The sequence below is a fragment of the Dinoponera quadriceps genome, unplaced genomic scaffold (assembly GCF_001313825.1).
Source record: "Dinoponera quadriceps isolate SergipeBrazil2010 unplaced genomic scaffold, ASM131382v1 scaffold278, whole genome shotgun sequence".
NCBI lineage: Eukaryota > Metazoa > Arthropoda > Insecta > Hymenoptera > Formicidae > Dinoponera > Dinoponera quadriceps.
Genome location: NW_014554664.1, coordinates 1190952 through 1215904, shown reverse-complemented (window position 1 = coordinate 1215904; position 24953 = coordinate 1190952). Strand labels below are relative to the sequence as shown.

Sequence of the window (24953 nt, the reverse complement as noted above, 5' to 3'; positions counted from 1 at the left end):
AGGGGGGGGAGCGAAGAGAAGGGAAGGGAAAGATGGGCGGAAAGCGGTCGGAGGGGTTGTTGCTCCGCGTTCTCGCTACCTTCCGGCTTTGCCTTCGTTTCTCCGACGAAGACGACGACGAGCGAACGGCCAACGGAAGAGGGGCACGGCGGCAGAGAGGAAGAGATGGAGGAGCCGGAGAAGGATGAAGAAGAAGAGGAGGAGGAGGAGGAAGGAGGCAGCGGGGGAGAGAGAGAGGCGACTACTTAAAGTTGGCGGAAAGTTTGGTTCGGCAGCAAAGTTAACTCAGTTAAGTTCTCCGCTCCTAAAGCGAAACTTCGCTTCTCCCAACGCCCTCCTGCTCCTCCACCACCTTCTCCACGCTGTGCGGCTCCCTCCCCTCCCCTCCTCACCTCTCCACCTGTCCCTTCCTCCCATCCTCCTTGGCGTGCAGTTTCAATCCGACATTCCGGCCGTTTGTCCGAAGGAGTGAATAGTGTGTTTTGGGATTACCGCTTCTGCTACTACTACTATTACTACTACTATCATCCCACTGTCTTTTTCTTCTTCTTAGCTCACGCGACTTCCTGCGTGTTTCGCACAAATCGCCGAGCCGCTGATCGCTCGATCGACTTCCGCCACGATCGGAAGTGCCGCGCGACACGTCGCGCGCGCCATGCTGGCGCGGTCGCAAAAAACCGGTGTGCAGCTTCCTCACCGATCATTCGGCTCGATGCCTCCATTATGCACCTTAGAAGACACGAAGAGTATCGCGCCTCGAATAACGCGCGAACGAGAACAGTCTCATTAACGCTAATAAAATCGATGGATGATGATACGCGCGATAAATTGATCCGAGCTCATTGAGCCTCATCGCAAGAGCGAAACGAAGAAGAAGCAAAAGCAGAAGAAGAACCAGCAACAACGGGCGCGGCGAATTTGTTGAACTCTGCAGTTGAATGCAGTTGGTGCACTCGCGCGCCGGCCTTGAGGCCGCTCCGTTGCTCGCACGCTGCACCGCGCCCGCCGCCGCGTCCTCTGCACGCGTCGTCGACGCATATGCGATGCACGTGGTGAAGAGACGCGGACTCTGCCCCTTCTCTCTCTTTCTCTCTATCTGCCTATCTCGCTTTACGTCCTACCTCTCTCTTTCTCTCGCACGCACACTCCGTTTCGTCTTCCCCCCCTCTCTCTCTCTCTGCCGTGTACGCGCGCGCGCTACAGATCGATGGATGTAGGTACACGCAGTAATACTGGGCTACGTGACGCGCTCTCTTAGGCCAATCGACTCACCCACTGACTGACTCATTACGTCGATGTCTCGAGGCTGGTAGAAGAATCTCCCTGAGTTATTAACCGTTCGGCCGCTACTCGTGTAACTTTGTAACTTTCCAGCCGCATACCGGATGATTTTTCTTTTCCGCGCTTTTACGCTCAGCCAGCCCCGTGCGCGTTCCGCGCGTACGCGCACGCCTCCCCACCCTCGACCCCGGTCCGCTCGGCATAACTTTTAAATTATATTGCGAAAGTTCATGCGTATCCTCTCCTCCTCGCTGTCAATCTCTCTCTCTCTCTCTCTCTCTTTCTCTTTCTCTCTCTCTCTCTCTCTAAGTTCGCTATTTAATTAAATTGAAATTTATCGATTTATTAAATTATCAGGTGTATTATTCGGCGCGACGAAGTCAGCCCCGTCGCGGCGAAATATGTCCGTATATTAGATCCATCCGGTATACAGCGGCACGCGCTAATCACGTTTCCATATTAATCGCGTAATCCGCTAAGGCTCGGCTCGCGTTTCCGGATGTGGAATCGCGCTCGCGCGCGATCGTTATGGAAATTAGATTTGGCATTCCTGGCCGTATTACAGTGACGTAATTATATAGATAGATAGACGGATAGATAGGTGGGTAGGTAGATAGATAGGTAGATAGATGGATGGATGGATGGATACGCGAACGCGCGCGCCCGCTCCTTTCGCTACGCCAACGAGCACAAAGTTGCCGCCGCCGCGCGCGGTCTCTTGCGCAACGACTTGACAGCGTTGATTTGTTTTGGCGAATGTCGCGATATCGCTGACACGACGATCATTCCATCAGGCATAGTAAACCGATATTATCGCGACAGAGTTGCACTTGCAACGTTGAAATTCGGCGAAAACATCCTCCCCTTCCCACTCTCCTGTTCCCTCCGTTGACGTTATTAGCCGGTGATAACTTTTCGCGAACGCAGCGCCGGAGATTGACCGTCGGACGCGCAAGAGACCTCTTCTCTGGAAAAATCCGTGGAAACTCGGAAAGCGGAAAAGCGACGTCGCGATAACGCTGAATCGAAATCGCCGGACATCTCAACTCGACGGATAACACCAATCGGAGATTGAATTCTTTTTTTATCTAGATAGAGAGAGAGAGAGAGGGGGGGGGGGGACAAACACCATTCAAGAAACCGGTTAAGAATCGGTAGTATTGGACGAAACGAGACGTCAAGCTGTAATTCCTAAGTGAAAATTCATGAACGCGATACGGCGGAAAATTAATCGCTCGCTGACAGATCGCCTCAATCAGCGATATATCGAGAGCGCAATTAGCACTCGACGACCGGGTCATTTGCTTCCCACGCGAGCAATGAGGCGCCGAGAGCGTGTGGAGAACGAATTATACAGAGTGCGCGGGACGAACACCTGTAGCGACACACACAAATGTGCGCCGCAGCATTGTGTGCGTGCGAGTGTGCAAAATCCGCCCGAAGTTCGGACAAATTAAAGTTTCGATGACTTCCACGCGCACACAAACAAGAAGCATTAATGAAAGACTAACAAAAAAAAACGAACAAAGAATTAAAAAAAAAAAGAAGAGGAAAGAGCGACGAATTGAAACGAACGTGCATTTATCTCCCCCTCTGTCCCCTTTTCTTTCCTCTCCTTCTTCTTCTTCTTCTTCTTCATCAAGTAGATTACACGAGCTGCCGTTAATTCAAGTCGAGCGAATTTTACACGGCGATTCACAATAGGCGGTCGAGGAGGAGAATCACGAGCGGCGGGATCAAGTGTCATCATCGAGCCCGAGAGCGCGCGCCCGCAAGAACGAAGAACAATGCGGTTTGTGGCTCGTTGTAGACGCATCACCGGCTGCTCCGGTCGCGCTATTCATTCCGGGCGAAAGTACAACGACGACGAGTGTATCGGCCTTGTTAAGTTTCAAAGTTACACACACTTGCCGGAGAGTTTGCCGCTCGCCCCCTCTCCCCTCTTCACCCACCCGATAACCCCGTATCCGCTTTCCACTCGGAATCAGAATTTTCCGCATAAAACGCCTGCACGAGCAAGCAACTTACTCTTGCTTCCCCTCCCCCTTCTGTGTGTCTCTCTTCAAAATTGAGGATCGACCGTTAAGGACGTATTATTGCAATTTTACGTTGCAATTCATAAATAATACACGAAACTTCCCTCGAGCATCGCTACAACCGACGCAAAACGTTACCGCGTCCCTCTCGATTTTATCTCCCTTATCTCCTACATTAATATTATCAAACCCGTCCCTCTCCCCGTTCCTTCTTCCTTCTCTTATGCATCCTAGAATCAACTAACGCCGCTGGAGAAAAAAAGAGTCAAGAGACCACGATTTACGGTGATAATTTTGCGACGAGCTGTACGCGTGTACACACACATACGCACATATAAACACACACATGCCGCTTGTACACACATATGAGCGCGACGCGCGCGCACGGGCGACCGGCCGCCGTTGCGGGTTAGGACAAGTGCGTAGAGCGCGCGCGGGCGGCCCGCGAGCGCGCTGGGAGAGTAGTTTCACGGAGAGTTTAGTTCCTCGTATAGTTGGAGATACGGCATCTTGACTCCTAGTGGAGTAGCGGAGAGAGTGTGGCAAGCAATGGCCGACCCGATCGATGTCTCGGCAACTTCCCACCCTCCTCCTGCTGCCGCCACCTCCAGCCGTCGTCTCTCTCTCCCCCTCCCTCCCTACATTTCTCTCTCTCTCTCTCTCTTTCGCTCTCTACTCCCACCCTCTCCTCCGCGACACGTCCCTCCACCTCCTCTTCCGTGCCATCGCCATCACAACTCGCCTCATCCCGCTCTCGTCAGCGTCTCCCCCCGGCCGCCGAGTTTCATCCCACCTCCGCGCGCGCTACCATCCCTTAACCTCCCCCCCTCTCCCCCTCTCACTCTCTTCTGTCGCTCCAACACACCGAACTAAATCCCGGAGCCGCTACTCTCGAGTCTGTTTACAATGGCGATGCGCTACTCCCATTATCCTCCTTGTACTTCACCTTCGGACTGACTGCATCGCGACGACGACAACGACGATTAGGAGAATAAGGGAGGGAGGGAGGGGAAGAGAACCGCGACGACGTCCATAAGCCAGCGGACTCGCGTAGCAAGCGATTTTTCAGTGCGCGAACCGAGAACGAGTCTCGCCTCTATTTTCCTTCTCTTTCCTTCAACCCCCTCCACCCCACCTCCCCATTCCTTTTCCCGCCCTCCTTCGTCCTTTCTTTTCTTTCTCCTGCGATGCCTTCCGTCTTTATTTCGCGGCTTTCTTCTCTGGCGAAGAAGAACGCGCGTCCGTCCGTCCATCCGTCGGTTCGTTCGTCTTTGTCGCCTTGTTCCGCGGAGGAAAAGGATTACGAGACGCGTCCGGATACTAACACGCGGAGGGGAAGTCGCGTTGCGCACGTACACACGATATCATCGTGGGAATTTGTTTCCGTCGTGGTAATCGAAAAATGTCGCGGGGCGAGAAATAACCGCCGGCGGGTTCGGCCGGGGACGTGCGTTTTCTCGTTACAGTTGCGTCGTGCATATCGGCACCCCTCCCCGGCCGACCGACGACCACCCACCTACCCACCTCGTCGCGTTCCCGACACGCGAGATACGCGACGAACCCGGGCGATCGGCGCGAGCCGATAAAAAAAATATTCTCGGCGAAATTACGTCCTTATCTCGCGCTAGCGATTCCACTCACGGCCAATCGCGCGCGCGCACGATCGATCGTTCGATTTTATCTCTTATTTGTACGCGATCAAATAGATACGTCGCTCTATCCCCCTCCCTCCCCTTCTCTCTCGCGTGCTCTCTGACGCGCGAAAGATCTCGCGATAATCAGCCCGTTGACGCGAAAAGTCTCGTTACGTCTACTACTTGGCATACGCGGTGCCATCGTCGCGATAAATTTCCAACTCCGCGAGAAGATTTATGCGTAATCCCCCGACGTCCGACACACATCGGCCGACCGACGGAGACGTCGGTCGTCGTCGTCGTCTTTATCTCTCTCTCTCTCTCTCTCTCTCTGTGTGTGTGTGTAGATATAACTTTGCACGGGATATAACAGCGTTATAGCGCCGCCTCGACTCGTGATAGCATTCCCTAAATCTTCATGAGTTTCGTGACGCATTCGGATTAACCGCGAAGCCGATATTCGACCTCGTTACTACGAGCGGCCGAGCGAGCTCCGAAGTCCGACGACTTTGCCGTTGTATGTGTGTATGTATTACTCTATATCGTTATATGCGAGAGAGAGAGGGGGAAGGGGGCTGCTTATCGAGCCGGCGTTATTTAGAAGCTGCTATTGCTGCTGCTGCAGGTCTGTGTACAATCGGAGCGACCGTTATCTTCATACCCGTATCAGCACTCGAACGAAATGCGCGTGCGGTGCTTCTTCTTCTTCCTCCTCCTCCTCGCGACGTTCGATCGCATCTATGTCAGCACGACGAGGAAGTATCGGTTGTAAAATTAGTCATCGGAGAACTGCGACAGCAGTTTCAGGAAATAATTGTGACGGCGGGAAATGCCCCGAGCGGAACATCAAAGTTATCTCGTTGCTTTCAGAGGCAAGCCGAAGAAAGGGAGAAGCTTTCTCGAGGAAGAGCGGACGAGCGCGCGCGCGCACGAATTTACAGCCACTATGTGTATGCATACATCTACATGTTTGTGCGCGCGCGTGGTGTGTGTGTGTGAGCGCGCGCGTGCATGTGTAACGTAACGTCGCAAAATGCAACTCATCCAAATTACAGCGGGTTTCGACGCTCGGCTCGGCTCCATTACAGCGCGCATTACTCATGCATGCCGCCGGACTTACTAAACGCAAATCTCAGCGTCACCCTGAGAGAGTTTCAACATTATTCAACGGACGCCGAGTCGACGGATCGATCGGCTCTCTCGCTTTCTCTCTATCTCTCTCCCTCTCTCCCCGAAACCTCCGCCCGGCGATCGTTAAGAATATCGTAACGATGCCAAATTTCTATTCCGCCTGCACGGACGGCGAGTCTTCGCGCGCTTGTGCGTACTCGAACCAGAACGCCAATAAAATCCACCGTCATCGCGAGACGTCGAACCATGAAGAAAAAGAAGAAATTTCCGAAATCATTTTTTTTTCAGACAAATTACCAAAACGGAAATATCTGAAGAAGAAGAGAGAAGGAGAGGAAGAGCCGACTTCAAAACACAATGCTCGAGATAAAAATTACGACCCGAAACGGGCGGGTATCCTTAAGAGGGGAAGAGGACAGGGAAGAAGAGGCGAAGGAACCGGAGGAAGAAAGAAACACGACAAAGGGACACTCATCGTGTCGATTCAGCGCGCGTTCTCGCCGGCGTCGTTTTGATTTCGCCTCTGCCCGTCTTCCGTTATTTTTCACCGAGCAATTACGACGCGCGAGGTCGTCGGATCGGACCGTCGCGGGGCGACGGAGAACCAGAGGGAGAAGAGAATACGAAGAGGGAAGGGGGACGGATGACGGGGCCGGGAAAAAATGTCTCTGTCTCGCTCGTTCGCGCGCAAGCCGGCCGACCGACCGAGCGACGAACGAACGAACGAACGAGCCTCGGCTGGAACACCAAACCGCGCGAGAGTGGCGGCGGCGGCGGTTATTATCGATCGATCTCGGGGCATCGTTACACTTGGTCCGTCTGTCCGTCCGGCCGTCGGTCTGTCCGTCTGTCCGTTCGCCGCACGCGGGATCCGTACAAGTGCGCGGCGACGAGAGAGACAGAGACAGAGGCGGCCAACCAACCGACCGACCGGCTGGCTGGCCAGCCGGTTACATCGATTGTCCCCGCTGCGACGAGTCCAAGTAGTAACGGCCCAAGTAGTATAATATCTTGGTCTTCTTCTTCCTTCACCTCTACGGATATGTGTGTTTCTATGAAACGGCTAGTCCCGAGTCGGGAGGCCGTAGTAAGTCGCGCGGCGTGCGTAGTAACCGTGAACGTAAAAAGTAACTCGAAGCGTTCACCGCGACAGATGGGAGGGAGCGAAGGAAGGAAAGGAGGAAGGAAGAAGGGGGGGGAAGGAGGGGTGTACGAAGCTGAGAAACGCGAGGGGACGAAGGCGAGCAGGTACATGGTAGCCTTCCTCGGCGTCGTGCCGCGTGGTGTGTATGCGTTGAGAAAGCGTCAGACATCCTCGAAAGAAGGAGGAAGAAAGAAAAAGACAAAAGGAGAGAGAAAAGAGAAAGAGAGAGAGAGAGAGAGAGAGAGATTAAAGGACTTTACCCACAAACTCGCGCTTTTACACTTGCGAGTGATGATAAGTCGCATTTGTCGAAGAAATTCTCGAAAACACGTCTTGCGATGCGAAAAGCGAGCGAGCGAGAGAGAGAGAGGGAGAGAGAAAGAAAGAGAGAATCCTTTTAACTTCCGGCGAAGGAACGCGCGCCGACGAGATCGAATATCGTATGTGTTCGCCGAGAGAGAGAGAGAGAGAGAAGAGCGCGCCGTATCGGAATAGCATGCGTGGAAATGGTGGCTGGTCGGATTGAGAAGCGGTCATGGAGAAAGGGAGAGAATAGAGGAGAGAGACTGAGAAAGATAAAGAAAGAGAGAGAAAGAGATGGAGCAGGGAGGGAGGAGGAACTCTCGAACGTTGTAACAGGTGCCCCCACCCTCTCTCTCCCTCTCTCCCACTCACCCTCCCGTCCTCAGCCCTCTCCGTCCAACCGGCTCTACGTCGCGGCGCCATGTCACTCTTTCTCTCTCTGTCACTCTGTATATCTTATAACATTTCCTATCCCCGACGCCCCCGTCTTCTCGCCGCACTACTTAGCCTCTTTTACGTAAGCTAGCAAACTGACCTGGCTCAACTATTCGGCCGTAGTATGCCACGGTTCCTAAGCTCTTCTCGGTCGCTTCTCATTTCCTCTCCTCTCCCTCCTTCCCACCCTTTCTCTCTCGCTCGTAACCGCTTTGTTACCGTGTTCGCCCGAATTCACGGATTACGGTGCACAAAACAGCTCGTAAATGTACCGCAACGTTTACCAGATTTAGCGTCGTTGAGTGTTTCCGGGTGGAACCCGCGCCGCGACTTGGCGAGACAAAGGGCAGGAGAAAGCGAGGAAGAGCGAATCACGCGTCGAAGGTTAAAATCAATCCTCGAGTCTGCGTCCGCTGTCATTGTTTGTTTGGCCGACTTCGTGAAAGAGAGCGGCTCCGACGACCGCGAAACGCCGGCCGGCGTGACGAAACTTGATCGAGTAACGTGTACGATTTTTGTTTTCGGTGTCTACCATCATGTGTACCCGTGGTACAGCAACGGTGCTGGGTGAATAGATAAGTTAGCCGGGCAGCTAGATGGGTAAGCATGCCGAAAGAACTCTAGGACAGGCGCTCTTCCGCGCGCCCGGCGACGAAGAAGACGAAGACAAGCGACGTTTCTCCCTCTCGTTTCACCACGCAGACGTAGCGGCGACGATCGATTTCCCATAATCCCGATTGCGCGTGGACGATTACGCTTCTGCTTTCGCCCTCCCCCCTCTTATCCGTGTCCCTCTCCCTTGACGCCCCCTCCCCCCATTCGTCCTAGTCTTTCTTCTCACCCCTCTCTCATTGTTATCAATGATAAATACGAATTTGTGGTTCGATGCCGTCACTACTCGTTGTCGTCGTCGTGTTGCGTCACACGATACGTCCGCGGCGTGTGAGAATTCGCGACGGCGGAGAATCCGCGTTTATTGCGCGCTAATCGCGCTCGCTTGCTCGTGTAGCTTAATATAGTTCGCGTGCGGCGCGAAGAAAAACGCGGACGGGAAAAGCACTCGGCAGCTAAATCGAGTCGAATAATGTATATCGAGTATAGTTATTTCCGCGCGCGCGCGAGCGAGCGACGGATAGCACGAAGAGAAAGAGAAGAGGAGGAGAGAGAGGACGGCAGTGAACTTTGTTGTAGGAGTCTCGCGAAACTCCGCCGCGCGCGCGGCTATTTATCCATTCAACAACGTAATCGTTGCGTATTTCGCGTTAGTCAACAGCTTTAGCGGCACGCTATTAGCGCGCGACTTTGACTCATGTTTTTCATACGGCTGATATGCACAGACGGCGATACCAGAGAGAGAGAGAGAGAGAGAGGAAAAAAGGATGGAAATGTCCATTCGTTTGCTCCCTTTCGTTCGTTCGTTATCTGTAATCCGATAACTTGTCACGTGTTGCGACCTCATATCTATAAGTTTCAGTCAGGTTTCCCTGACTTTTCCTCAGATAATAGGTAGGCACTAGCTATTGTGTTGCCGGATGCGATAACGCCAAGTTCTAACGATACCAATGTACGGTGGATTATCTATCTATGTCTATCTATCTATCTATCTTCATCCTTCCCTCTCTCTCTCTCTCTCTCTCTGGAACGTTATCACAGAACAATGTGTTCCGCGCGTTATCGCCGCATTTTCAGCAGTTTTTCACCTTTTTTCGTACTGAGAGGATTCCGAAATATCCGTCGATTTTTCGATGTCGACGCACGCGTGTGCATATTAATTCCGGTCTGTTTTGGAAGGGATAATTTCCATCGGGTGATAATGATTTCCTTTTACGCGAAATCAAAGTTTCGCTACGCGGTACAATGCGTCCCGGGAAAACCACCAGACATTCCTTTAACCGTACACTCTCTCTCCACACACACACCTTTCTCTTTCACTGTTTCTACGGACAATTTGGTGACGATCTTATTTCTAAACGCACTGTACACACTCCATTATGTATCCGAACCGGCGAACTGGCATAAATGAATATTGATTGACAGAGGGCGAGAGAGCGCGCGCGCGCGAGAGAGAGAGAGAGAGGGAGAGAAAAGGATAGAAAGAGAGAGAAGCGCGCGAACGCTTCAGATAAAACGTGACTTTGACCAAGTTGGCGGGTTATCGAGGAGAAGTAGGAGGGGGAGAGAAGAAACCCTCGAATATTTCGGTTCCTTGGAAAACGGCACGAGTGCGCTATCGCGTTCTAAAGTTAACTCCCAATTACGACGATAACATGGGCCCACCCGTTCGCTCGCGACGTTTACGAAAGATCCGTACGTGCGTGCGTACGTAACGCGCTGAAGAAGAGTGATATAGAATGCCAGAAACATGACGCGCAATTCACGGTTTATCGCTATCGTAAAACGTATGATATGTATAAAAGGAATCTCGATAGATAAATAATTAATTAATAATCTTAATGAACAACCGAATTTTAACATTAAATTAAATTCGATAAAATTAATTCGCAAATACTAAATGAATTAATGCGCAAATAAATAAAAATAAATAACGAGAATGAAGATAGAAATAATGGATAAAAGCAAATTTGCCCAAAGCGCAAAAGGACGAAGTACTCCACAGCTGATCGAACGTGCAATTGTCACGCACTATATTTTGTGTTAGGATTATTTGGTATAAATGGATTACTCAGCAATTCAAAGGCCTTCGTTAAAATACTGCTTATGTGTATTTGCATAAGAAACACCGAGTCGTGAAATATAACAGTCGGACATGTGGTTTCTCGTTGCTTCGCCTGTCGTTAAAGAGTCCACGTGACACACTCCACATCTCAATCCCGATGGGAAACTCCGACATAAAACGAGACACTATGCTTCGCGCTTCGACATAAAGATCCACGTGATCTCTCTCGACACGCGAATCGACACGTCGATATTAAATTAAATCGCGTTTCGGTCCGTTCTCAAACAACCACGATATTACCCTCCCCCTTCCCCGCTCATTAAATTTCGCCGATTCCTCCTTTCGGATCACCCAGTACGTCTTCGTGCGCACGAAGAGCGGCAGAAAAAGTAAAGAAAAAAAAAGAAACCGAAGTATATCGCGGCAAGGAATACGGGTCACAGCGTCGCTGAATAAGCAAGCAAGCACAAGCCGGCCGCTTGCTCTCCGCGTTCAGCAAATTACGTAAGGCCAGAAACGGGAGCTCGTTTAAATGCCGTCTCGAGCGACGAGCGACGGACGAATAAATGCGCCGCTCTCTGCGAATGGATATTCTCCTTCTTTTTTCCTTTCGTTTTTTTTTCCTTTCGCTGCGAGAAAAACGCTGATAAATCATCGCTCTGAGATCCGAACGGACGCGGCACGCTCGCCGAAAATTTGCAACGGCGAATTAGCGGCGACCGCGCTAGTAACTCGTTCGATTCCCAAAGTTGCGGAGACAGCGAGAATTGGGTAACACGGAAGTGTGAGAGAAGAGCGAGCGGCCGTTGCGTTTCCGCGAAAAATGCAAATGAAACAGCGAAGAAGGAAAAGAGAGAGACACACGTAGTCGCGGTAATTTCATTTATTTATCGTGTTTAACACGTGCCGTTTTTGCCTTTTAGCGCGACTCGGCGCCGCGTATCTGTCGTCACGATCTCGCGCGAGACTCGCGAACGCGACCGGCGATTCTCGTTTTGTCGTCGGATTTGAAATCGACCAGGGGCCTTGTGCCAGAGACGCATAGCGAACGCTGAGAATATGTCCTTTTAATTCCACGTTCTGTTTTGCTTACACGCTGAGAGAAATCCCCAGACGAAATTTTGGCCCTTACGTTAAACCTTTAGTTCTACAACACAGCAGGAGTTAAGGTAACAAAAGAGGTTCCACTTCACAATATATTTTACTCCTACCTTGACCCCGATATCTTAAGTTTCGTTGTTTTCATATAAAAATAGGTCTGTTCAAGATAGCGTTATAATTGAATCTATGCGTTAAAAAAAAATATATATATGGTATTTGTCTATAATCTCACAAATAAATAACTTGTTAAGAGGAACTATTTTGGTAATACGTGTTTCTGTAGGTTCAGTGATAACAACACTCTACATAAATATCTACTATTACTATTTTTAGGTTAAAACCGGAAGAAGATATAGGTGAGGCCAAAAATGATTATAATTTTAGTGGAATTTTTCTCCATGTAAAATTGAAGATTCAAGACAGAAGTTAATAAGAATATTAATATTGTCACTATAGATTTTTATCAGTCTACAAGCTGTTCAAAGAGGCATAAACTCATCTTAAGAGCATCAAAATGGTATTATAATTTCGACTCAGGATCTCACTAAAATTATAGTCATTTTCGGCTTTAACTATACTTCCTTCTGGTTTAAAATTGAACAAAAAAGCAATATGTAAGATGTATTCACTAAGATGTATATCACTGACACTATACAGTATTGCTCACTAGAAAAATAGTGCTCTTGACTATAATTTTTTCATTTATGCGATTACAGGTATCAAAAATGTGTCTCTCAATGTACAAGCGTCACAATAGAAAGTTGTTCCAACTGAAGAATCAGAAGGGCATATTTAAGGGAATTCGACATTCAGAATATTTCAGAGATGACTAGATATGAGCGACCGTCGATTTTCGCACCGACCAATGGTTCGATCAAGATGGAAGAGAGAAAGAAAGCGCGCGGAATCTCAACCGCAAGTCCAACACGCACACACGCACGACAAGGTTGTTCCATATTCGCTGGAAATTCGGCGAAGGTTACGCAACGCGAAGCCGGCTCGACTCGAGGGCGCGCATTCCGAGTTGCCCGCGCATGCATGTCCACGTTGTAGGAAAGTTATAGATCATAACACAGATTAGATAAAACTATATAGTAGAGAAATTAGATAAAAAATAAAATTCTGATAATGTCAGGAGTGCAAGGAGCACTGAGAGAAATTCCATTAAAATTGTAGTTATTTTCGGTCTCAACTATATCTTCTTCTAGTTTCAATCTGAAAAAGTATAACAGCAAGATGTATATAAGATTATTGTCACTGATATAGTAACACTTATTAGAAAAATGGTTCTTCTAGCTTAATTCTTTCATTTATGCGATTATAATTAATTGTAAATTACAAACACCAAAAACTTCTCTCAATAAAGCAAAACTGACGTATTTCCTTTGATCTTTACTATGGTTTCTAATCTTTGCTATTATTTCTTACAAGTGCCAACACGGAAAAAAACAGTTTGGTTAAATTTACATGAGATGTAGAGATCAAACACGTTCTGGTTGAAGAAAACGGAATTTCTAGTTCTTATAAGCCAAATTCGGTTCTTACAACCAGAAATTCTGTCCCTTTCAACCAATACACGTTTGGTCTGCTCATCGCCAGGTAAATTCAAGCAACTTTTTTTCCGTGTAGTTTTCGGTTTTCACATGCACGGGAATTTGAAAAAGTTGGTGTTACGTGTAACCGGAGTTGTGTGCGTCCATGGCTCGTGTTTTAGGGCAGTCGGTGTATATTTGCTTGCAAAACGGTTCAGACACAATGAAGTTGGGAGCGCAGCAAACTGTCACGATTGAGAGTCACTTCTGACGAAGGAACCGAGATGCACAGAGAGAAATCCCATTAAGGGGATGCCAAAGTCGATAACGAACTTGATAAGCATCGATAATGTAGAGGCGATCTTCAGAATGTTATGTTAAATAAACAGTAACATGATCACATTATTATTCTTGTGTATATAGATCTTATGTAAATGTAAAGTGCAATATCAACGTGAACGCGATGAATGTGTGCTACACTATGTCTTACCACGTTTAACGTAAGACTTTATCAAGATATATCAAAATTTTCCGACAACTTTCTATATTTTTTTAAGCCTCTAAATTGGATTGGAAAGATATAAAAATGTTCTTTGAAATTTTCCTCATTGGAGCATTGACATATTCGGTACAAGCTGCGAGATTTTTGTATCAGGTAAATATTGATGCTGACAGCTAGAGATGTCAATTTTAAAATTGTTACTCATTTTCGTCACATATCGAGCAATGCTCCAATTTATTTTCGCGCGTATTTTCACTGTGTAAAGACATTTATGTAATCCTGTACAACCAATAAGACATGAACTCGGCAAGAAAATCAATATCCTGTCGGTAAAGTTTTCAAGTATGGCATCCTCTTAAAGTAATAGTTATTTCCGGCCTTAACTATATCTTCTTATGGTTTAAACACAAAAGTAGTAACGATATGTATACAAGATTATTATCACTGACACTATACATAGTAACATTTACTAGAAAAATGTTTCTCCTGACTAAAATTCTTTTGGTGTAAATCAAACATAATTTATGTTTGTTTGTAGTGTAAGAGAGACTTAATTTGTTTATGTAGATATAGGACGAAAAATTATCGCTATCACGCATACGTAACGTTGATCTTGTTAGTATCGGTATGTTATACATGGACACGTTTGGCAGCGAACTCGTTAATTTTTCCTAGAAGTTCTCCGGATAATACAGATAATCATTTTTCCTTAGCGCAAATGTCGAGACATCATTATAGTTTCCGAACGATCGAAGAAGCGGGGCTCTTCGCGCACCAAACTTCGGACGATCAAAGAGAAAATAAAATGATTTTCCGCGAACAATTTCAAGTGGACTTCGCTTTAACAGAATTTTAATTTGAAACTCAACTACGCACACACACCCACACACGAAGATGTCCTACATTGAACATTGAAAAGTCGCTATAAATAATAATCTTCCTCGATATTTTTGCTGAAAAAAAATGTTCAAAAAACCTTTTGGTAAAATTAATGTCGCTAATTCTAAGACATCCTGTATGTGTATATTTTTGTATACTGTATGTACTGGAAAAAAATATAAATTTTGATGAGAAATTCTAGAATATGATGCAATTCTTCATATTTTAAAGCTATTACATACTGATCTATGTACGTTACTGTCGTCAGCGGCTAATGAATCCGAAACGATATATTTATCGACTAATGTTAACATCGCGTGTCCTTATAAACGTTTTTTCTCCAATCTTATATCTAATACTGCGCGCAACATGTCAAACTGGGACTCGTTGCTTTTTCTAACACCTTGGTATTACACATTGTAGCGACGCACGATATGCGTATATTCGTTTGCAGAACGGTTTGAACATCTGTCATCGATGTATTCAGAAGAATATTTTTGAGTAATTCGCAGAACATGAGTTCTATTACTTTATGTCAGATGAGTACGCAGTCGATGGAAAAAAAGTAGTAACACCTATATCTCGTTTAACTTCAGCTGACGTCGAACGAAAAAAATTTACAATAATAATAATTTTAAAAGACTAACAAAATAGATAAATGACAAATATAAGGTATACAAAAATTTCCTTATCCGTAGAATCAATGCCTCACTGCGAGAATTATTCTCTTCCGAAGAAGTTACGAAAAAAAAAAATTCTTCTATTAAATACGCACAAAAAAGTGCTAGAATCAATTAAATGTAACTATTTATATTTAGTATCTTAAATTAAATAATATTTTTATCAATATATATTTTCATAGCTTATAATAAATACTTAAACGTAGTAACATCTTAATTTATAAATAAATTACTGAATGCAAAGGTAAAATGGTTCTAAATTTAAGAAAGTAATTACAAGAATTATGTAACATTTCTTTTCCATTAAAAATACCCTGATGATTTTTTAAATTTAGATTTTTTTAGCCAATAAATATTTTCTAAAAGTAAATCCTGACATATTCGTAATATTATGAATTTAACACCTGTCGCAATTCTTTTAACACATATATGTAAATGTCTACTTATACAAAGGAAATCTCATATTGTATGTAGTAAATTATATTTCTACTTTTAATAAACATTTTTTAAGAAACATTGGAGCAATTAGATTTTACTTGAATCAAGTAAATATTACTTGAACGGTAGTATTTTTTTTTTTCAGTGTACAAATGCGTTTGAAAACTCACTGCAGAGAGAAAAGAGAAACGTAGCAACGTTTCTTCCGCCGATTATACACATCAAACGCGACGAAGGAAGGACTTCCCGACCGCGGAATAGCAGTACATGCGCGCGTCTGGAGCGGCGGAACGGGCGGCGAGGAAAGGGAAGAGGGACAGGCCGGCTGAACGACGCTACATTAAGCCGATATATCGCGAGACGGATAAATAGATAGACACGACGTAGTGGGAGACCGAGCAGGACGGAGATACAAATGAATGGTATTCTAGAAGCGTCCAAATGGCGGTCGCGCGCGACGCTTGGCACAATAAGTGATTTATGGCGTCGTGCCCCTTAAGCGCTGCGATTCCCCGTTTTCCCTTCCGCCCCACCTCCGCCGAGTAACGATATCCCGATATGTCGACGTTACGGCACAATAATAATTTGGCCAGCGATATTGTGCAACCGCCGATCGTCGAGACACCCAAGGTGTATGGTAACAAATGACCGACTAATTAATGTATTGATAATACTAATGACCTTGCGCGTTCCCGATAATAAACTACGTTTACATTTGTAACCAATCTCTCAATATCTCTCTCCCTCTTCTTCTGTCCATATCAACATATCTCTTCACTTTCCAAATGATCACTCGTCATTTTCGTTAATCGACGCGATGAAATTCTGATGATCTAATCAACGCGGCGATTAGGACTTGCTAATCGATATGACGATTAGAATATTAATGGGGGTCCCCGTGACAATAGAATGAGTCGTACGACGAAGACATCATCGAAGGTCAACGCGCGTGCAATATCGAGGGATATGTGTGCGCCTCCTCCTTCTCCCCCTCCCCTTTTCTGCGTGCGCGCATAAGCGCATCCGTCGGAAACGAGAACGCGAGCGAGCGCGCGAGAGAGTATGTAGGTCCGTTCCTTTCAACCGCACTCTTCGCACTTTCTCGTGACTCTTGTCTCCTTCTCTCTCTCTCTCTCTCTTTCTCTCTTCGTCACTATCGTGACGAGTGCTCTGTCTCACGTCTCACTTTACACATATATATGCACATACAAACAAATAATAATAATTATTATAACACGATAATGCGCTCGTCGTATAATATAGTCACATATAATTATAATAATAAAAAAAAAATTAATTAGTCGTCATAAAATAATTAAGCCGGCTCTAATGTGAATCAGAACGCGTGAATGACTTATTGTTCGAGTAGTGGATTTCCCAATCATACGAATCACGCGATTGTAAAAGTAAATCGTTGAAGGTGCAACTTTCTAGATAATCTTTTGCGATTTTTGTCAGCCGACGCGCACGGTGAAATTCCGCCAATCTAATTGATGTAATCGACGCGACGCGGAGAATGCAACGTGGCTGTTGGCGCGGCTGGAAGGGAAGACGGCGTGTTCGGCGAGCTTCGCGACAAATTCGCGAGGCGGCAATTTCGCAAACGGTCGCTGCGCTCTTCACGACGAAAGAGAGACACGATGAACGTGGACGTTCGCGATCGGCACGCACACGCACGCGGAGCGAAGGCATACGAAAGAGGGGAAAGTCGGTGGCGAGCGCGCGCGCGGGTGTGCGGCGAGAGGCAATAATCGGGCCAGTTGGAGAGCGCGAGCAAAAAGAAAGGCGCGTGGCTCTCTCGATGCGAGAATCTCCCGTATATCTCTCTATACACAATTACCTATTACAAGAAAGCGATTACAAAGTGATGAAAGGACGATTAAATTCATAGGTCGTGAACATTCGTACGGCTCGTGTTTCCACCTGCGGAAAATAACGAGCTAACGCGAGTCGGATCGTGAATACGGCGTATTTTTAAACCAATCGACAAAAATAATATTGTAAATAATTATTGCAAGAAATAAATATTTTATGAAATGACTACCGCAAGTTATATAAACACTTTAAGTAATAATTATTGTACGTAAGTGATAAATATTACCAAAAATCATTCTTTAAGTAATAATTATTGTACGTAAGTGATAAATATTACCAAAAATCATTCTTTAAGTAATAATTATTGCGAATAAATCATCGATACAAGTAATAATTGCTTTTTATGTGATAACTGAAAGACAGGTAATAATTGAAGTATAACAATAATTACTATCCCGTTAATTATTAATTATCCCACAAATAATGACTATAATAACAATTATCACGAGCGACAACTATTAGTTAACCGTCCAGCCTTTATATTTCTCTTAGCACTCAATTCGATATCGTCTGAACCGCGACGAAGGCGAATCCGTGGACTCACCGACCATCTATGCGCGCACCTCTGATTATTCCCCGCTGTCATTCCCGTCGCCTGAATGGCAACGGCGTCTAAATACGACAATAACGACAGCTGTTCGACCCGGAAACGTTTAGCCCGATAGGCATTGCCGGGCGCGCAGTTTACACCCGCGACGGGCAGATTACCACAAATATTCTCTCGTCGTTCGCGCGTACTATTTACTTACGTATTGTATACACACATTGTCGCGCGATACTCGAGAAGCGTACTCTCTTCCGTTTACACGGTAAACAGGCCGAGCGCTTTGTCTCGCGGAAGATCGGCGAAGATCGCGCGAACCACGAGGTCGCGGCCCCCGGTGAGGCGCGACGCCACGCACGCCGGACACCACCATTGACGGCGCATCGTCGCGTACATACTTGCGTCTCCCGCCGCCGCACAAAGGCGCACACGCAGCAGCAAGTCGGTTCCTCTCAGCCGCTCTCTTCCGATCTTTCTTTCTTTCTCCCTCCCTCCCTCCTCCTCCGTCTTTCTCTCGCCGCGCGCCCTGAAGACGAATCTCGAACGATACACACACAAACACATAATCTCGTCCGAAGGACAAAAAATGCGAGCGGTACGGTTAAAAGGAACGGACCTTGTGCGCGTCACGCGTGGAGCGGCGACGCCGACGCTACCGCCGCGCGCGGGCGAAGCGACGCATAGACGCGCGACGAGCGAGCGAAAGACGACGCGCCGTACGACGGCATGTAGGTGCGTGCGTGCGTACATACGTATGTATGTACGTTGATACACACAGACGCACGAACGCGATACGCGAATACGTACATAAGGCGCGCCAACTGTCGCTGGCTGGCCGCTTGCGCGCTCTCGAACTGGCGAGTAAGCGGGCAGCAGGAAGCAACTCACTGCACTAACCTGTCGGAGGCGACTCACTCTCCCCTTGTTGTATTTCCCGGCACCGACGCGTCGTCGTATCTTCCCCAAGTCTACGGCTAGTCGAGTATTTGCACTGGGTTGGCGGCCACACTGCGATCACCAAACTATTCACACTCGTTCTCTCTTTCCCTCCTCACTCACTCTCTCTCTCTCTTTCTCTCTCTTTCTCTCTCTCACTCGCTCACTCACTCGTTCTGGCTTGCTTACTCGCTCGCTCTCGCGTTCTCTCTCTCTCTCTCTCTTTCCTTCGCGCGTAAGCACGCTCTCTCCCTCTCACTCGCTCGCACACACACAGGGACACACTACTCACACATTCTCTCTCTCTCTCTCTCCTTCGTTCTTTCAAGCCTCTTTCTCCCTCACTCCCTCTCTCACTCACAAGCTCTCTTTTTCTTTCTCCGCTTACACGGCGTTCCTCCGGTGCGTTTTGTTCGTGGGATATCCAGGCTTCCCCTGCAAGACGCTGCCGCACGGCGATCCCGCTCGGCTGCCGCGGCGAAACTTGGCGTCTAACCGGCCGTCCTGTGCCGCGGCACGATGCGATGTATCCGCACGGATACGGGCACTGGTGTTAACCGCGCGCGCACCCGCCCGCCCGACGCCCCGACGGCCGCAGTGTACGCGTAAGATCGCGCACGATTCGGCCACGGAAGAAAGGAGGTCGTTCGCACGCTCGTCTCGGTCACACTCGGTCTCGAATTGCGGCTATATGGCGCGGACTGCACTACTTGGCTCGCGGCTGCTCTCCCTCGCTGGAGCAAAATGGCGGCCCCCGGCCGCCCGAGTGACTCGCGCGCGCCGCCCGATGCTCGCCGTCACCGGCCGAGCGCGACCGACGCCAGCCGAGCGCGGCCGAAGCGCCGAGGCGAGCGCAGCCTGATTGGCCCGGGCGCGCCGCCAATGGCCGAGTCGGACATGCTTAGCCCGCGCACCTTTGAAAATCCATCCAAAGGCTGCCTTTCTCTCGTGAGCGACGCCGTGAGCCATCTGGGTCGGCCCGACGGCACTAGGATATCCCTATCTCTCGGTCGAAAGTCACGCGTAAACAAACTGATAATACGCATTCGTCTTCGCGACGAGAAGTGTGGATCAACGGCGGAACGTATTTTGGCGAGTTGACGTGAGCTCTGTGTCTTCGATTCACGGTTGTCTCGTTCGTTCGTTCAGGCGATCCCGCTTCCTTCGTGTCGCCGTTGTGCTTCGTCTCTGCTCGTTTCCGTCCCTCGTACCGTGTCGCGGAAGATGAAACGGTGCGACGTAATAATCGGCACGAATTAGCTCGTTCTCACTCACGCTCACCTCTCCACCTGTCCGCGCTGTCTTTGTCGCCCGTCTCCTACCGAATAGCCAACATGTCAGACGTCAAGAGCCTCGAACACCCCACGCTGAAGGTGAGTGTTCGTTCTTTCAACTCATCGTGAACGATTAATCGCCGCTCAATTAGGGCCTAACGAGGAACATAGAAATCTCACATGTTACATATTAATCGTATGCTCTGTGTGCTTGTCACATGTAAACACAGCTCTGTTCTATTAATAAATTCATTTAAATAGCAACGGACAAATATTAACGCAATATATAAATGTGTACATTCTATAAATATCCCTACGAATACACACACGACACATATATATATATATATATATATATATATATATAGCTAAATGCAATGATAAATATACTACTGAAGCTTTAACAAATAATGATACGAGAAATAATACAACAATATACAACAATTTTAAAATGAATAGGTACCATATGAACTACTGAATAAGAAGTTTCGCTCCGCTCAGAAGGCTCTGGACAGAGAAGTTTCTCACATCCAAACAGTGTCAAACGAGCTGGAGAAAGGGCTAAAGAATGACGGGTCCACATCGTACGTCGCTACTGGTGATATAACGAGACTGCTGGGTGGAGTGGTAGCGAAGCTTCAAGTGTTGAAACGTAAGGCGCAAGAGTCGATCGCTGAAGAGTTGCAGGCTGGTATGGTGTGTAAGAGGAGACTTGATCATCTGAAGGAACATGCCAACACCTCACCGAGCGCTGTGAATCAGTGGCGGAGACAGAGACTCGATAGGATGTTGGTGGAGTATTTCCTTCGCAAAGGATATTACAAGACAGCGACCAAGCTGGCAGATAGCAGCGAGCTCAGGGACTTAACGAACATAGGTATGAGCCTTTTCTTTTAGTCCTCTGTTAGTTGCAAATATTTTTCATCTATGAATGGTTGCAATATATCTCAGATACACTAATTTTCTCATTATTTTCCTCTGTTTCTTGAAATTTCTCTTTCATTAGCACTTGATCAATAGATCAAACACTAAGGTACATAAAGAAACAGTGAAGAATAAGTTGACAAATACTAGGATGGTTGGATTTATTGGATATTGTAGCTAATGGAGAATATGTCACAATCTATGAATCAATTGTACATATGCGACTCTAAGAACTCATAAAAGTGCCTTATTACCAATAAGTGATTCAACAGAGTATAAATTTATTTGATTATTCATTTGCAACTGCTGTCCTTAAAAAGTTAAGCTCGATGTACAAGGTATCCTCTGCGCAAATTTAACCCTTTCAATGTTACTCTTTGAAATCTATCTACAGTTTTCATAGAAAGCATCGAAAGTGTTAACGTACAATGATTCGTGGACATTGTGTCAAAACCTCGTTCCGACTTGCTCCTCCAATGATATTGGTTTGACATTCATGACGTTGCGATATTTGCAGATGTATTTATGGTGTCACGGGAAGTGGAGAAATCCTTAGCGAATCACGAGACCGCGAGGTGCATCGGTTGGTGCCACGATAATCGCTCGAAACTGCGAAAACTCGGCAGTACGATGGAGTTCAACTTGCGCGTACAGGAGTTCATCGAGCTGGTGAGGAGCGACCGGAGGCTCGATGCCGTCAAGCACGCGCGCAAATGCTTCGCCAGTTACGACGATTATCAGCTGCAGGAAATCCAATGTTGCATGGGTCAATTGGCCTTCCCAGCTAACACGTGTCTCAGTCCGTACAAAGACCTACTGGACGAGAAAAGGTGCGCATTCGATGAAGCTACGTGAATATACCGAAATGGGAAAGTAACTCGCAGTGTTATAAATAACTTTCAAATACTGCTTTGAAGTACCTTTAAGTTGCTGGTAAAAATTGTAAACAGTAACATGTCACTCTTTTTAGTAACGATTTGGTAACATTGTTATTTCTGTTCGTGTCAGTAATAATAATTCAATTACATTTTTGTGGGTGACGATAACAAATGCAATCGTTACTTTTATTGTTGTATTAAACATGCAGAATATATGTACATATACGATGGACAGCGGTGAATCATAAAGCAAGAGTCTTCGAATTTCAGTGAGAAAAAAAATATCGGGAACTGTAATGACTCGCTACTTCTTGAGTAACGATAAAGATAATTAACGGAATTTTAACAGAAGATCTTTTTCAAAGCCATATTCGTATTTGTTTATCTTTTGTAGATAAATAACGACAAGTTATCTATCTTTAAAAGTAGCCTTCCCAACCTTGTAAAATACTCAGAGAACATTTTCTTCAATGTGAAGGCTCGCTCGCGACTTGCTATGATCCATCTTTTCTTTTTCTTCGCAGGTGGGATAGATTAATCGAACAGTTCAGGCACGAGAACTACAGGTTGTTTCAATTGGCTAGTCAGAGCGTCTTCACAGTTGCTCTTCAGGCCGGCTTGTCGGCGCTTAAGACACCTCAGTGTTACAGCAATAACAAGGAGGGCAGAAACCCAAGTTGTCCAGTTTGCAACGAGGCACTGAACGAATTGGCCACACCGTTGCCTTTCGCACACTGTTCGCAATCACGACTTGTTTGTAGCATAAGCGGTAAACCGTTAAATGAGTACAATCAGCCTATGATGATGCCGAACGGATATGTGTATGGGGAACAAGTAAGCACAAGTAGAACAATTATCAACAAGCTCGTTATCACATATTCGAAAGAATTGATTCTTTTCTACCATTTCATGCTTTTGTTATAAGCTTCCCTGTGGACTTACATTTATATAACATTCTTTCTCTTATTTCCTTTCATGGAACATATTGGCCTAATTTGTCATTAAAACCTGAGAGAAACATCTTGTATACTATACATATACATTGACTACAAGCTAATGCGACTTAAAATCATCAATATTTCCTCAACATCATTAATGTAATGCACGTTCACAAAAGAAAATGCAATTATTTTGTCCGTTACATAAAATACATAATAGAGCAAATCTCTCTCTCTCTCTCTCTCTCTCTCTCTCGTTGCAGGCTCTAGAAAAGATGGCTCAAGAGAACAACGGTACTGTGATTTGCCCGAAAACCAAAGAAGCATTTCCGTACAAGAAGATCGAGAAGGTTTACGTTATGTAAATCGGACGGATTTGACACAGCATATATGTCGTATTATATGCAATGCTTACTGAGGCGCTCTCCTTGCTCTAATCTCTTATTTAATTAATATAATTGTGTACCGACCGATTAATGGAACACGAAAATAACATCTATTTTTAAGGAAAATCGAGACCGGCCGATTTATTCATTGCTCACCCTGTATAGTAGAGATACGAGCAACCGCGGAGGTAAAGAGAGAGTCATCTATCCTTAGTAACACGAATCTTTAAATTAATTTTAGAATAGATTTTTTTTTATATATTATGTATCTTTTACTATTGATAGAATGTAGAGGGCGTTTCACAGCCGTTGAGAAATATTTAAATAGCAAATTCCGGAAATTCAACCGAAGTTAAAGATCTTAATAATTCCCTCTAATCGTTTTGCCTCAATTAATTCTTAATAAGTCTGATATTAAGAATGCTAATGCTCGACTTGGACCGTTATTAATATCTTCGATTCTGAGAACGAATTCCCGAGTATGTTATTGAGATACTTCACGATGATTGTAAGGCATTCTCTCTGCGTGTATGCGTGCGTATGTTGCCATTCAGCAGCGCTAGATTAATGAGGTCTAACACAGCCAGTTAGTCCTTACTCATTTATTTAACATTCTTTCTACAATAAATTGAACGGTTCAAATAGTTTTCTTCGTAAATCTACTTATTTATATAAGACGCAACCATATGAATATCTCGCTTTACAAGATCTTCCTTCTCACGCTCACACGAGATGTGTGTGTCGGAACTTCTCCGACTCGGCAGGCAAGTCGGAAAGAAGAAGAAGAAACCCAACGACCCTTAATGAATACTTGATGAATTCATACGAGTACATCGGCTTCTTTTTTCCGACCGGAATCTCCGGCATAACTAAATGATCGAGGCTCGCGTCGTCAAGCTCTAGAACTCTAGACATCGGCCTTTCTCTCTCGAAGCGCGAGTCGACGTATCCTTGGACCGTTCCTTCGATCCTCCTCTCATCCACAATTTCCCGATATTTCCCGATATTTTAATTCTCGACGGACGTTCGATCTCGAATTCGATCGAGAGAAGAGACCCGCGACTTCTGAGAGTCCCTGCATCTGCGTTTATAACTATGCACACGCGTGCATTTCGACGTGGAAAAATGACGGTCGCGAACTTTGTATCTTCGGCAGACATCTTTGCGCTATTTCCACGCGGAAATGAACGTGCGTTCGGTACGCCTTACATACATAGCATGTTTAATATTAATTATGAATTCCTCTTTAATTTATTATTATTAATAGACTTAAGACTTAGAACAATATACGATATGCGTGGGAAACAATCGTGTCGAATGAAAAAGTTTACTCGTGTGACCGAATCCATATAAAAATATTCCATCTACTCTATCTCGGTTTCTCATTTTTCTTCTTATCTTCTTCATCTTCTTTTTCATTTATCT

At 46.3% G+C, this 24953-nt stretch overlaps 2 protein-coding genes and 1 long non-coding RNA gene across 5 annotated transcripts in view; 2 read left to right on the top strand and 1 right to left on the bottom strand.

The window, feature by feature from the left end:
- The window catches only part of LOC106740628 (C-terminal-binding protein), a 46998-nt gene extending 27106 nt beyond the window's left edge, over positions 1-19892 (bottom strand). For both annotated transcript variants that reach the window (XM_014611858.1, XM_014611857.1), the window contains exons 1-2: positions 19517-19892; positions 19090-19200 (exon numbers count right to left, since the gene is read on the bottom strand). The gene's annotated coding sequence lies outside the window, so the exon portion shown is untranslated. The remainder of the gene's footprint in view (positions 1-19089; positions 19201-19516) is intronic.
- LOC106740629 lies at positions 7296-15047 on the top strand. Of its 2 annotated transcripts, none has more exons than XR_001374113.1 (3): positions 7296-8564; positions 11565-12688; positions 13457-15047. It is a non-coding gene; the product is annotated as an uncharacterized LOC106740629 (long non-coding RNA). The 2 variants fall into 2 exon arrangements; XR_001374114.1 differs by lacking the exon at positions 13457-15047 and having other exon boundaries at positions 11565-11810; positions 12459-13035.
- Positions 19893-20080: 188 nt separating the features above from the next.
- LOC106740626 (macrophage erythroblast attacher) lies at positions 20081-24173 on the top strand. Its single transcript, XM_014611856.1, has 5 exons — positions 20081-20501; positions 20862-21279; positions 21844-22156; positions 22729-23038; positions 23406-24173. The coding sequence occupies exons 1-5, from the start codon at positions 20463-20465 to the stop codon at positions 23505-23507; spliced, it is 1182 nt and encodes a 393-aa protein (XP_014467342.1). The 5' UTR covers positions 20081-20462; the 3' UTR covers positions 23508-24173.
- Positions 24174-24953: the final 780 nt, after the last annotated feature.

Bases quoted from the DNA above. Each gene is read 5' to 3' on its own strand.
- LOC106740626 (XM_014611856.1), top strand. From the start codon at position 20,463: ATGTCAGACGTCAAGAGCCTCGAACACCCCACGCTGAAG. The intron at 20,502-20,861 runs GTGAGTGTTCGT...TAAAATGAATAG, and splicing joins TCGAACACCCCACGCTGAAG to GTACCATATGAACTACTGAA. The intron at 22,157-22,728 runs GTGCGCATTCGA...TTTTCTTCGCAG, and splicing joins GACCTACTGGACGAGAAAAG to GTGGGATAGATTAATCGAAC.